At 41.6% G+C, this 12,968-nt stretch overlaps 1 protein-coding gene across 3 annotated transcripts in view; it reads left to right on the top strand.

Annotated features, from left to right (window-relative positions):
* The window catches only part of MDN1 (midasin AAA ATPase 1), a 190,715-nt gene that overhangs the window by 128,468 nt on the left and 49,279 nt on the right, over positions 1 to 12,968 (top strand). For all 3 annotated transcript variants that reach the window (XR_004442796.1, XM_033234617.1, XM_033234616.1), the window contains exons 54-63: positions 2,255 to 2,412; positions 2,636 to 2,756; positions 3,781 to 3,991; positions 4,346 to 4,577; positions 4,904 to 5,030; positions 5,591 to 5,761; positions 8,033 to 8,247; positions 8,616 to 9,003; positions 10,427 to 10,536; positions 11,474 to 12,179. Coding sequence is in view for 2 of the 3 variants with exons in the window: in XM_033234617.1 (XP_033090508.1) it covers positions 2,255 to 2,412; positions 2,636 to 2,756; positions 3,781 to 3,991; positions 4,346 to 4,577; positions 4,904 to 5,030; positions 5,591 to 5,761; positions 8,033 to 8,247; positions 8,616 to 9,003; positions 10,427 to 10,536; positions 11,474 to 12,179 (2,439 nt within the window). In the remaining variant the exon portion in view is untranslated. The remainder of the gene's footprint in view (positions 1 to 2,254; positions 2,413 to 2,635; positions 2,757 to 3,780; positions 3,992 to 4,345; positions 4,578 to 4,903; positions 5,031 to 5,590; positions 5,762 to 8,032; positions 8,248 to 8,615; positions 9,004 to 10,426; positions 10,537 to 11,473; positions 12,180 to 12,968) is intronic.

The raw sequence follows: 12,968 nt of genomic DNA, 5'->3' as shown, positions 1-12,968 counted from the left end.
GGAGTGCAGTGGTGCGATCTTGGCTCACTGCATCCTCCACCTGCTGGTTTCAAGTGAGTCGCCTGCTTCAGCCTCCTGAGTAGCTGGGATTACAGGCTCGTGCCACCACGCTCAGCTAATTTTTTGTGTTTTTAGTGGAGATAGGGTTTCACCATGTTGACCAGGCTGGTCTGGATCTCCTTACCTCAGATGATCCGCCTGCCTCAGCCTCCTAAAATGCTAGCATTACAGGCGTTAACCACCGCGCCTGGCCTCTCAATTGTTTTTCTTGAAGTAACAGGTTCTCATCATTGATTTTCAATGCAGTGTCTGTCAGATAGTCATAATTTGCCTGTCAGTCCTTCTTTTTTTGTACCATTACTGTAAATGTCATCATAGTGAAAATGACAAATAACATGATGTTATGAAAATAGTTCTGACTTCATGGAACCACTGTAAGAAATCACCAATCTAGAAACAATGTTACTGTAAAACTACATTATTCAAAGAGCCATGTTGGAGACTTATATTACCTGATTTGCATTGCAACCCTGTATTAAACAAAACCGTATGGTGTTGTCTAAGGATAGACATTTAGACCAATAAAACAGAAGAGGGGATTCACAGATAGACCCCACCCCCCTTCCGCACATATGGTCAGTTATTTTTGTTTTTGTTTTTTTTGTTAAATATGTAAAGGTAATTTAATGGCAAAAAATGGTCTATTCAGTAAAGGGTGACGGAAGAATTAGATGTCCATATAAAGTAAAATGAGCCTGGTTGGGCACGGCGGCTCATGTCTATAATCCCAAGTACTTTGGGAGGCCAAGGTGGGTGGATCACCTGAGGTCAGAAGTTCGAGACCAGGCTGGCTAACATGGTGAAACCCCGTCTCTACTAAAAATACAAAAACAATTAGCTGGGTATGGTGGCAGGCACCTGTAATCCCAGCTACTTGGGTGATTGAGGCAGGAGAATGACTTGAAGCTGGGAGGCGGAGGTTGCAGTGAGCTGAGATTGTGCCACTGTGCTCCAGCCTGGGCAATGGAGCAAGACACTGTCTTAAAAAAAAAAAAAAGCCGGCCGGGCGCGGTGGCTCAAGCCTGTAATCCCAGCACTTTGGGAGGCCGAGACGGGCGGATCACAAGGTCAGGAGATCGAGATCATCCTGGCTAACATGGTGAAACCCCGTCTCTACTAAAAATACAAAAAAAAAAAAAACTAGCCGGGCGAGGTGGCGGGCGCCTGTAGTCCCAGCTACTCGGGAGGCTGAGGCAGGAGAATGGCGTAAACCCGGGAGGCGGAGCTTGCAGTGAGCTGAGATCTGGCCACTGCACTCCAGTCCGGGCGACAGAGCGAGACTCCGCCTCAAAAAAAAAAAAAAAAAAAAAAGCCTTTACCCCTACCTCACATTATATGTAGTTACCTCAACATGGATGAAACCTTAAAAATAGAACTGACACTATGAACTGGCTAAAAGAAAACATAGAAGAAGATCTTTACAATCTAATTATAGGCAAAGATTTTTTAGGATTCTTTCTAAATGAAAAAAAAATTGATAAATTGATTTCATCAAAATTTAAAACTTCTATTCTTCATAGATACCTTTATGACTGTACTGTGAGGAAATGAATATACTGGGAAAAACTGCTAACAAAACACATAAATTCCATAAACTAGCTATAATACAACCCAGTTTTTAAAATGAGCAAGACATCTGAATAGAGTATCTTCTCAGAAGTTATATGAATGACCAGTAAGAAGTTTAAAAATTGCAATGTCATCAAAGAAATGTAACTTGAAACCACAGTGAGGTGTACCATCCACTAGAATATAATTAAAATTAAAACTAAAGTTAAAATCATTAACAGCAAGTATTGGCAAAGAAATGGAACAACTGAAACTCTTCTTCACTTCTGGTCGGAGTACAAAATGGTACAGCTGCTTTGGAATACAGTTAGTAGTTTCTTATAAAATGACCTATACTTTGACCCAACAATTCCATTTTGTCTAATGACTTATGCTATAACTAAGCATAAATACTAAGAGAAAAGATTGTAGCCTCCTCTGTCTGCCTTAATGTTCCTACCTATATTCCAGTCCAGTCTTAGACTTTTCATGTATGCAAGTTGAGCATTAATTAGCAATTATAGTCTATGTTGTGTGTCTTTTCCCAGGAGATGCTGGTGAGCAGTCTTGGTTCACTTTGTTTTTATATTTTCTTCTTTTTTTAGTCTTTCCTCATGCCATCTTATCTAAGAGATTTTGTTTTTAGATCTTAGGTTCTCTGCGGTGGCGGGACCGGTTTTGGACTATAGCCGACACAGTAAAAGTAGATGCCCCAGGTCTGGCCCTTCTTGCACTCCATTGGCACTGGGTTTTAAAACATCTGGTCCACCAGATCCCCCAACTTCTGATGAATTATGAAGACAAGTAAGATTCCTATTTAGAGTAATAATGTCAATGATTACAGACAGATGATGTTAAGGATAAGATTTGGAACCAAAACTGCTTCTTTTTCCTTTATTTTGGTTTACTTGGCATATTGGTAAATGTACAATTAAAAAAAAAAAAAAAAGGAAAGTATTAATAGCTTCTCTTACTGTGTAGCGTTTCCCCCTTTCTTTATTTCCCTTCTGCCCTTGTTCTTCTTTAGATACTACAAAGAAGTTCAGACTGTCTCAGAACATATTCAGAATTGTCTGGGGAGCCAGACTGGTGGCTTCGCTGGTGTAAAGAAGTTGCAGAAGTTCCTGGGACGACCGTTTCCTTTTAAGGTACACCTGGAAGCATTTAGTAAATAAAAAGAAATTGACTACTTCTTCTGAAGTCCTTCTGGAACTTGGGAACTGACCCTGTATAAGATTAATCCTTGTCTTCAAAGCATAACTCTTACAGTTTTCCCTTGGCATCTGGGGGTGATCGGTTCCAGGATTCTCCTTGGATACAGACATCCAGGAAAGCCCAAGACTCATATAAAATGGCATTGCGTGTATATATAACTTATGTACACTTTATATTATCTCTGAATTACAGTACCTCATACAATGTAAATGCTGTGTAAATAGTGATTATACTGGATTGCTTAGGTAATAATGACAAGATAAAAAAGTCCTTACGTGTTCAGTACAGACGCAACCATCCATCCATTTTTCCCCCTGAATGTTTTTCTTTTTTTTGAGACGTAGTCTCGCTCTGCTGCCCAGGCTGTAGTGCAGTGGTGCGATCTCGGCTCACTCCATGCTCCGCCTCCTGGGTTCACACCACTCTCCTGCCTCAGCCTTCTGAGTAACTGGGACCACAGGCGCCCGCCACCACGACTGGCTAATTTTTTGTATTTTTTTTTTTAGTAGAGATGGGATTTCACTGTGTTAGTCAAGATGGTAGTCAGGATGGTCTCTATCTCCTGACCTCGTGATCCGCGCGCCTTGGCCTCCCAGAGTGCTGGAATTATAGACGTGAACCACCGTACCCTGCCTCCCCCTGAATATTTTCGACCGACGATTGGTTGAATTGATGCGGAACCTGCAGATAACAAGAGGGCAGGCTCTATCCCATGAATCCTGTTTAGTAATCTGCTACATATTATCATCTTATTTATTCCTGAGACCCTTAAGTCTGGGTAGACAGTTAACTTTATTACTACTGTAAAATCTCTTGACAGCAACAGGAATAAACAAGTCCTTTGTTTTCTGGAAACATTAAGAATATATCATAAGTTTATTCTGAGACCTGTATAGGCTACTAAAGAAAACCACATTTGTGTTCTATAGTATGCTCTTGTGGATTTTGTTGTTTCAGGACAAGCTGGTGGTGGAGTGTTTTTCACAACTGAAGGTCCTTAACAAAGTCCTTGCCATCAGGGAGCAGATGCCTGCCCTTGGGGAGAGTGGATGGCAGGAAGACCTTAATCGTCTCCAAGTGGTTGCTTCTCAATGGACATTAAAGAAAAGTCTCCTGCAAGCCTGGGGATTGATCCTCAGAGCTAATATTTTGGAAGATGTCAACCTAGGTAAAATATTCTAGCACTTGGCTAGCTGACAGATGCTCTGAAAATATCCTCTTGCTGGTAGCTAGTAAGTTTTCCCTTAGATTTTTCTTTTCTGGGTAATGTGAGGGGTAAAGTATATATACCTTTAAATAAGTGTCAGGCATAGGGCTAAACTTCACATATATTTTTAATTCCATCAGTAGAATCATGTGGGTATTAATACCATTTCAGAGATGAGAATCTCAAAGCTCAGGTTAAGGAACTTAACTCTGGTTAGCTGAAGTTAAGCTTGCAGTCACCTAGCAGGTTGTTGAGAATCTAGAGGCTGTACTCTTGACCACTGTGCTCTAATACAACATTTGTCTCTTTGTCCAGATGAGTTGAAGAATTTTGTGCATGCTCACTGTTTAGAACTGAAAGCCAAAGGACTCTCACTTGGTTTTCTGGAGAAAAAGCATGGTGAAGCTTCCTCCCTGTCCCATCCAGACTTGACCTCTGTAATCCACCTCACCAGGAGTGTTCAATTGTGGCCTGCAATGGAGTACCTGGCTATGCTTTGGCAGTACAAAGTGACAGCTGATTTTATGGCACAAACTTGTCTCAGAAGGTAAACCATGCTTTCAGTTGTTTTCCTTGCGGGAACTTTTTTTCTTGATTATTCTGTGTATCCTATACCCATAAACAAACCACAGACTTGATGGGGATGGTTGCTGAAGCAGAGGGAAGTGACTTGCCATTTTGGAAAGCCAAAATTTATTGAAAGTTTTTTGCTAGTTTTGATTCTGCTTTAAAAGTCACTGGGAATTTTATCAGTAGAGTTGTTCATTTTTAGATAAATGTAAGTTTTATGTTACACTTTCCCTAATGTAGCAGCTTTCCAGTAGTTCATTCATAGTCCATACCCCACCCTCTCCCTCTTTATTTTTGGAACAGATGCAGCAAAAATCAACAACCCCAGATAAATGAGGAGATAAGTCATCTCATCTCATTTTGTCTTTATCACACACCAGTTGCACCTCAAGAGCTTCGAGATCTGTGGTCCTTGCTGCATCATCAGAAGGTAAAAATCACAACGAGACATAAGCCTCCTTTACACTACGAGTTGATTAGATTTTCTGTGACAAACTGGTTGCACAACATTTTATTTATTCTCAAAATTCCATGTTGGAAACCTTAGGTTTTTTTGAATTGCCTCTTAAAGGGAAGAATTTTAAATATTCTTTCTTAGTAATTATGAGGGTATATTACAACTCTTGTCACAGGAGTATTCATCTGGTTTCCATTTAACTGAGATGAAAATATTTGCTTCTTAAAATTTCCCAATTGCTCAAAAATACATTGTGAGAGTATTTTCTACTCTTCCTCTCTAATAAATTGAATGTGAATACTGGTACACTCTGGTTAATAGAATTGCATTAGTACAGCTTTAAATAAAACTGTAAACATGTCACATTCCTTGACCAAGATGACCGGGGTGGCAGAGAAACAGAAAAATGTGGATTATTACCTTTAAACTTATGATAGTTTTAGATGGGTCTTAGAAGAAAGAGGACCTAATAACTTGATTTATGGAGTCTTTCTCAAATATTCTCTCTCACCTAATTATTCCTTTATTTCTAGGTGTCTCCTGAAGAAATTACATCTTTGTGGTCCGAGTTATTTAATTCCATGTTTATGTCTTTCTGGAACAGTACTGTGACCACAAATCCAGAGTACTGGCTAATGTGGAACCCTTTGCCTGGTATGCAGCAGAGGGAGGCACCCAAGTCTGTTTTGGACTCCACATTGAAGGTTTGTTGGTCTAAATTATAAAAAATGTTTGATAGTGGCAAAAGAGTTTCTGAATGGATCTATCAATAAACATTTATTCCTAGCATAGAGTAGTAACTAAATAGGTGATTGCAACACTTTATTTTCTACAGGATGTTAAATAAGTGTACTGTCAGTAAAAGTATACCATGTTAAATAATTTGTAAAATTCTGAGATAAGTCAAAAAAGGTTTTATTTTTTCAAATGAAAACATTTTCTCTCTGGAAAAACATTTAAACAGTACAGATATATGTATATATAATATATAATTCATTAGAAATATCCACCCTGCTCTGTATCCTTCTGTTTATATATATTTTTATATTAAATACATATGTAAACAAAAATAAGTACACATATATATAATAGAAATGTGTATGTCATTCCAGCTTATTTTTAAAAGTTACTCCATTGTATCAATGTGCTTGAATTTATTTTAATCACTTATTGATAAAGTGTTAAGTTTCTTGCATTTTCTCCCTCTTCCTATAATAAGCATGCCACATTGACTATCCTAGTATACGTCTTTGTTCACTTGTTGGAGCATTTCTGTGCATAAGTTATTAGAATTAGAATTGAATCCTTGGTCAGAGTGTCTACACATTAAAAACACAATTACGGTTATTATTAGACTGGAGATGTGGTTTTTGCTTTTCACTTTTTTAAAGATGTGAAGAGCCAGTGAAGAGGGAAGTCCTGAAGTCCTAGATGACCACAGTGAGGTTAAGTTTCCTTTAACATAGAGATGAGGACCTGTTCTTCATCTGCTTGCCACACTAGGTGTTACAAACATTTCCAGTTGTTTCTGTCATATAGTTAAAAAGAACTCATTTCCACTTCTTTGATAAATGTGAAGATTTAACATATTTTCACATTTATTGATCCCCTTTAGTTCTTCTCTGAATTTTCCAGTCATACTCGTGCTTTTTAAAAAAAAAAAAATTGTGTTCGTTGGCCACTGTAGCTCACACCTGTAATCCCAGCACTTTGGGAGGCTGAGGCGGGTGGATCATTTGAGGTCAGGAGTTCAAGACCAGCCTGGCCAACATGGTGAAACCCTGTCTCTACTGAAAACAAAAATTAGCTGGGTGGTAGTGGTGTGCACCTGAATCCCAGCTACTTGGGAGGCTGAGGCGGGAGAATTGCTTGGGCCTGGGAGGCGGAGGTGGCAGTGAGCCGAGATCACGCCGTTGCACTCCAGTCTGGGTGACAGAGTGAGACCCTGTCTCAAAAAAAAAAGGGTTGTTCAGCATTAGTTTATTATTGAAGATCTTTTTATATATTATGGATAGTAAGCCTTTGTCCAATATAGGTTGGAAGTATATTTCTAGTTTTCTGTCGTCTCTCGTTTGTTTTCTTACATGTCACAAGTTTTATAATTTTTTCCCTCCAAATATGCCAGTCCCTTCTACTTACTGACTTTAGTGTCATGCTTTTAAAAAATGTCTTGCTTCATCACCTCAAGAGTTCAAAACTATTTTCCATTATTTTCTCCTATATTTTTATTTTATGTTCAAATCTATTTCATCTGTATATGTTATTTTATGATCTAGGGATGCAAATTTTTTCTTTTATACAAACAAATCCAAAAGCGATGTAATAACACCATTTTGACTAATTCATCCTTTCCACTCTCATGTGAAATGCCTTATTGCCCCAAATGTTTTCGGATTTACTTGAACTCTATTCCATTCTTTTGCACTATCAAAATGGATTTATTATAAAACACCTCTCAAAGCCTTTAGTGATAAACTTTGTATCCCTGAGGGTTGTATGGGATTATACAGAGTTGACTGTCACACGCATTTGGCTGTCACCCTTTGACAACCCTTTGCTGTGGACAGCTATTACTGTGTCCCATTTAACAGTCTAAGGAGCACAGACAGTCTAAGGACATTTTGTCCCTGGCTCTTAAATTTGTCTCTCACTCCTTTCCTTGCACCCTAAGTTGGCTCTCATCCGCCTGCAGTGTCTCTTTCCCTTCTGCAAGAATGTTCTCCCTGATTCCTAGGTTTGCAGGCTTTCCTCATGCATTGCTAAAGCATCCATTGCTCATTTCCTAAAGCATGGAGTCCACTTTCATTTAAGGTATGCTAACCCATTCTGTTCTTCTAGTCCAGTCTCTGAGTGATGCTTACCTGTTCCAAGCAACCTGAACTATCTCTTTCTTTCCTCTCAGGTTCCCTAATGCTGCTTCTGGAAATTGTCTTAGTTAATTTCTAAAAGTTACTGACTCTTATCTTGTTCTTTAGGGCCCTGGCAATCTCAATAGACCCATATTCTCTAAGTGCTGCTTTGAAGTCTTAACCAGCAGCTGGAGAGCAAGTCCCTGGGATGTGAGTGGCCTCCCCATCCTGTCCTCCTCTCACGTGACCCTAGGAGAGTGGGTTGAGAGAACCCAGCAGCTCCAGGACATCAGTTCGATGCTTTGGACTAACATGGCTATCTCTTCAGTAGCAGAATTCAGGTATTCCCTCGTCCTGGAAAGCAGACTGTAAAGTTCCTGTCTTTTCTCCAGAGCATGGAGCAAAGACCCAGTGAGAACTTCCTTCTGTAGTGGCTATTTCTGGTGTTTGAAGTGAGGGTATTTTCTGCCTGAATTAGCATGTTTTCAGGCTACCATGAACTGGCTGGTTCATCTGTCAGTTTTAGGCGTATTGTGATCAAGAGGGTGAACTTAGTCAACCAAATAAGACCATGTGAGAACAGAAATTCACCTCCACATATTGATGCTGCATTCTGTGGTTATCATTTCTTGAGAGAATTATAGTGTATGAAAAGGAATGCTTTTTGATACAGTACAAACCTTTCAGTGCTTTCTTATTGTCTCCACAGACGCACGGATTCCCAACTCCAGGGGCAGGTGCTGTTCCGGCACCTGGCAGGCCTAGTAGAGCTGCTACCAGAGTCCCGGCGGCAGGAGTACATGCAGAACTGTGAGCAGCTGCTGCTTGGGAGCAGCCAGGCCTTCCAGCATGTGGGCCAGACACTTGGGGACATGGCTGGTCAGGAGGCGCTGCCCAAGGAACTGATCTGCCAATTGCTCACCTCCCTGCACCACCTTTTTGGTGAAGGGGAGAGTAAGGGGAGCCTGCCTGAGGCAGCCCAGCGTGGGAGCCTCTGGGTGAGCCTCGGCTTGCTCCAAATTCAGACATGGCTTCCCCAGGCACGCTTTGACCCTGCGGTGAAGAGGGAGTACAAGCTCAATTACGCCAAGGAAGAGGTATGGAAGGCAAGAGTTTGGAGCATGGGCTGCCTCACTGACGTGCTGGGTTTGCTTATTGTATTACTCCTTGTATTCCCTTTTGAGTGCCCATATCATCAGAAGCATGATATTGCATAAGCTGCCTTGTGACTTCCCAGGGGTCTGTTTGAGAGACTGTATTTTCCCCTTTGAGAGTTCCCCTGACTATACTCAGGCTCTGGGAGGAGCCCTTCCTAAGGTTCTGAGGTCTCTGCCAATAGGTGCAGTGGGCAGAGGGCAGGTAGAAAACCTGAGCCATTGTCAGAAATAGTGGCATCTCTCACTATCTCTGGACTCTCTCTGCCTGAGCTCAGTTTTGGGTATTTGGGTTTTTGTTTTGGTTTGTTTGTTTGTTTGTTTTTGAAACGGAGCCTGGCTTTGTCGTCCAGGCAGGAGTTCAGTGGCATGATCTCGGCTCACTGCAACCTCCGCCTCCTGGGTTCAAGCAATTCTCTGCTTCAGCCTCCTGAGTAGCTGGGATTACAAGAACTTGCCACCACGCCTGGCTGATTTTTGTATTTTTAGTAGGGATGGGGTTTCACCATCTTGGCTAGGCCGGTCTTGAACTCCTGACTTCAAGTGATCCACCCGCTTTGGCCTCCCAAAGTGGTGGGATTACAGGCGTGAGCCACCATGCCCAGCCTGGATTTGGATATTTCTTTAGATAGAATATAGTATCCCTATGTCCTAGGAATTTTGAACTTATTGGTGCTTGCTATCTAAAACTCAAGAATCAAGTAGAGGCTGGATGTGGTGGCTTCACCCTGTAATCCCAGCACTTTGGGGGGCTGAAGTGGGAGGAGCACTTGAGCCCAGGAGTTCGAGACTAACCTGAGCAACAACATAGTAAGATCCCTGTCTCTACAAAAAAAGCTGGGTGTGGTGGCATGTGCTTGTAGTACCAGCTACTCCCGAGGCTAAAGCAGGATGATCACTTGAGCCTGGGCGGTGGGGGGTCAAGGGTTTGGTGAGCCATGATTGCGCCATTGCACTCCAGCTGGGCTACAGGCTGAGAACCTGTCTTAAAAAAGAATCAAGTTGATTTGGGTAATGTAGTATCTCTTGCTATTTGAAGTTTTGAACCAAGTTCAGGAACTAAATACATTAAGATAATGGTACGTTAGTACATATTTTGAAGAAGGAAAATTATATTAGTTCGAGTGAAGGCTAAGCTCTTATAGCAGAGAGACTAAAAAATTCAGTGGTGTAAATACGGTTGTTTCTTTCCCCTTACAACTCTGATGTGAGTGGTCTAGATTAACGGAGCAGAGCCACCTCTCCTTGGGTCATTCAGGAACCCAGATTCCTTCCATCTTATTCCTCTACATGTCCCCAGAACATTGTCCTCATGGGCATGGTCATAGCTGGGACACAGTGGACTAGTTTCTCTCTTTTCCATTAGTTACACCAACTGCAGTGTGAATGGAAGACCCGGAACCTGTTATCCCAGCTGCAGACTGGAAGAGACCTGGAAGATGAAGTCGTTGTCAGCTACTCTCATCCTCACGTCAGGTAACACAGCAAAGTGACTATTTGTTTTGGGGATTATTGACTGTCCTTTTGATGGAGTTGACCTTTGCAATGTAATTATAGTGTGAGTAGAAGTGATAATACACACCTCTAAACTACATTAGCAATTAGATCCCAAAGCCTTGTTTATAGTCAGGAAAAATATATGCCTTGTGAAAGGAGGGGAGGGGGGCTATTCAAGGCGTGTGTTCGCATGGGACCAAGATGTTTGAAGCCAAAACTTAGTCTCAGCATAGAAGAAGTGGGGTGTGATGGTATGCACTATGTTTCTCTGCTATTCTTGGCTATAGGTCTGTTATTAGGAAATATGGTACAGGTTGAGGATCCCTTATCCAAAATGCCTGGGACCAGAAGTGTTTTGGATTTGGGGTTTGTTTTTTTCTTCAGATTTTGGAATATTTATACCAGTTGAGCATCCCAGGTCTGAAAAATCTGGAATCCAAAATACTCTAATGAGCATTTTCTTTAAGTGTCATATTGACTGGTAGTCAAAAAGTTGGGAGCATTTTGGATATTTGGATTTGGGATGCTCAGCCTGTATAGTCTAGTAGGTTCTGAGTTCCAGTCCTACTCCTGACCTTTGGTTTTAGATGTTGGGTAGATCATTTAATGCCTTAAATCTCAGTGTCCTTATCAGCATAAGAAGAATAATTGTAGTTATCTACTCCAGTGAGTCATGATGAGGCTTCAGTAAGATATGCATCTGAGCACCAGCAGCATACATGACACAGTAACTGCTATGTAAATATTAACCATTTTCATTAACTAATTGTCGGTGTTATTATCACAACTGAGATGATATTGGAAATACTATTTAGCAGCAGCTGATGTTTCTTCCTTCTGTTTTCCTAGCTGAGGATCCAATCAAGATTTGCTGCTCTTCTGACATAATTTGCATATTGTGTTAATTTCCCTTTAGGCTGCTGCGCCAAAGGATGGATCGGCTGGATAATTTAACCTGTCGCCTGTTGAAGAAACAGGCCTTCAGACCCCAGCTGCCTGCTTACGAGTCCCTGGTGCAGGAGATCCACCACTACGTCACTAGTGTCGCCAAGGCCCCTGCCGTTCAGGATCTGCTCACACGGCTCCTGCAGGCCCTCCACATGGATGGGCCACGGTCTGCCCAAGTAGCCCACAGCCTTCTAAAGGAGGAGGCCTCTTGGCAGCAGTCACACCACCAGTTCCGGAAGCGGCTGGCAGAGGAGTACACCTTCTATCCAGATGCCGTGAGCCCACTGCAGGCATCCATATTGCAGTTACAACATGGCATGAGGCTGGTGGCCTCTGAGCTCCACACCTCACTCTACAGCAGTATGGTTGGTGCAGACAGGCTGGGGACCCTGGCCACAGCCTTGCTGGCTTTCCCATCAGTGGGCCCCACCTTCCCCACTTACTATGCTCATGCAGACACTTTGTGCTCAGTGAAATCTGAGGAGGTTCTACGAGGCCTTGGGAAGCTAATCATCAAGTGCTCAGGAGGAAAGGAGGTAGAAGGCAAGGGCCAGAAAGCCTGTCCCACTCGGGAGCAGCTGCTGATGAATGCTCTCCTTTACCTGCGCTCCCATGTGTTATGCAAGGGAGAGTTGGACCAGAGGGCCCTGCAGCTCTTCAGACACGTGTGTCAGGTGAGCCATCTCTGGGAGGCCTGCCCTGCCCTCGCTCCTGCAGAGAGTCAGGTTCACAGCAGGGCGGCCTGCAGGACATTAGCACGCCTAGAGATAAACAGATAGTGTCGTTGGGGCGTGGGCATTCTGTTTTCTGTTCCTTCTTTTTCTCTGTTTACCTATCATGTTTGGGGACCTTTGCCTCTCAATTTTTAAAAGATTTAAAAAAAAAAAAAATGAGAGCACCCTTTTTTATACACTACACATGTTTTCTCCCAGTTTGTCAGTTGTCTTTTGACTTCGTTTATGCTAATTTTGCCAGATACTTATGTCAGCCGCATTAAGATGTTCCCTTATTAATAAAAGTAATTTGCTCTCATTGTATGCAATTAAGAGAATACTAAAATTTCTAATGATCCTACCACTTAAAGCTGTATAAATGGTGCTAACGTATCAGGTATCCCATTCCAGGCTTGCTTGTGTGTGTGTATATATATATTAATATTTACCTGTAGCTGTATGTCTATGACACTCTAAATTTTTAAAAATTTGTTCCAGTGGCTTACAAATTTTTTTTTTTGTAGTAGCAACAGCTTTTAAAAAATACAAATCTTAGCATAATTAACAGAAAAAAAGAGTTGCTCCAGTTGAGGTAGATTCTAATCCCCCGCCGAGCCCCTGAGACATGTCCTTAAATTGCTACAAAATGTACAACAAACCACTAATAAAGTTTATTCTATTTGATAACTATTTGGTTTTAAAAACTTCATGTATAGTGATTATTTTTCTGTTATTCTGTATTCTTTACCT

This window comes from Trachypithecus francoisi, unplaced genomic scaffold (assembly GCF_009764315.1).
Source record: "Trachypithecus francoisi isolate TF-2019V2 unplaced genomic scaffold, Tfra_2.0 Lachesis_group15, whole genome shotgun sequence".
NCBI classification, from domain to species: Eukaryota; Metazoa; Chordata; class Mammalia; order Primates; family Cercopithecidae; genus Trachypithecus; species Trachypithecus francoisi.
This window is presented reverse-complemented; position numbering and strand designations above follow the sequence as displayed.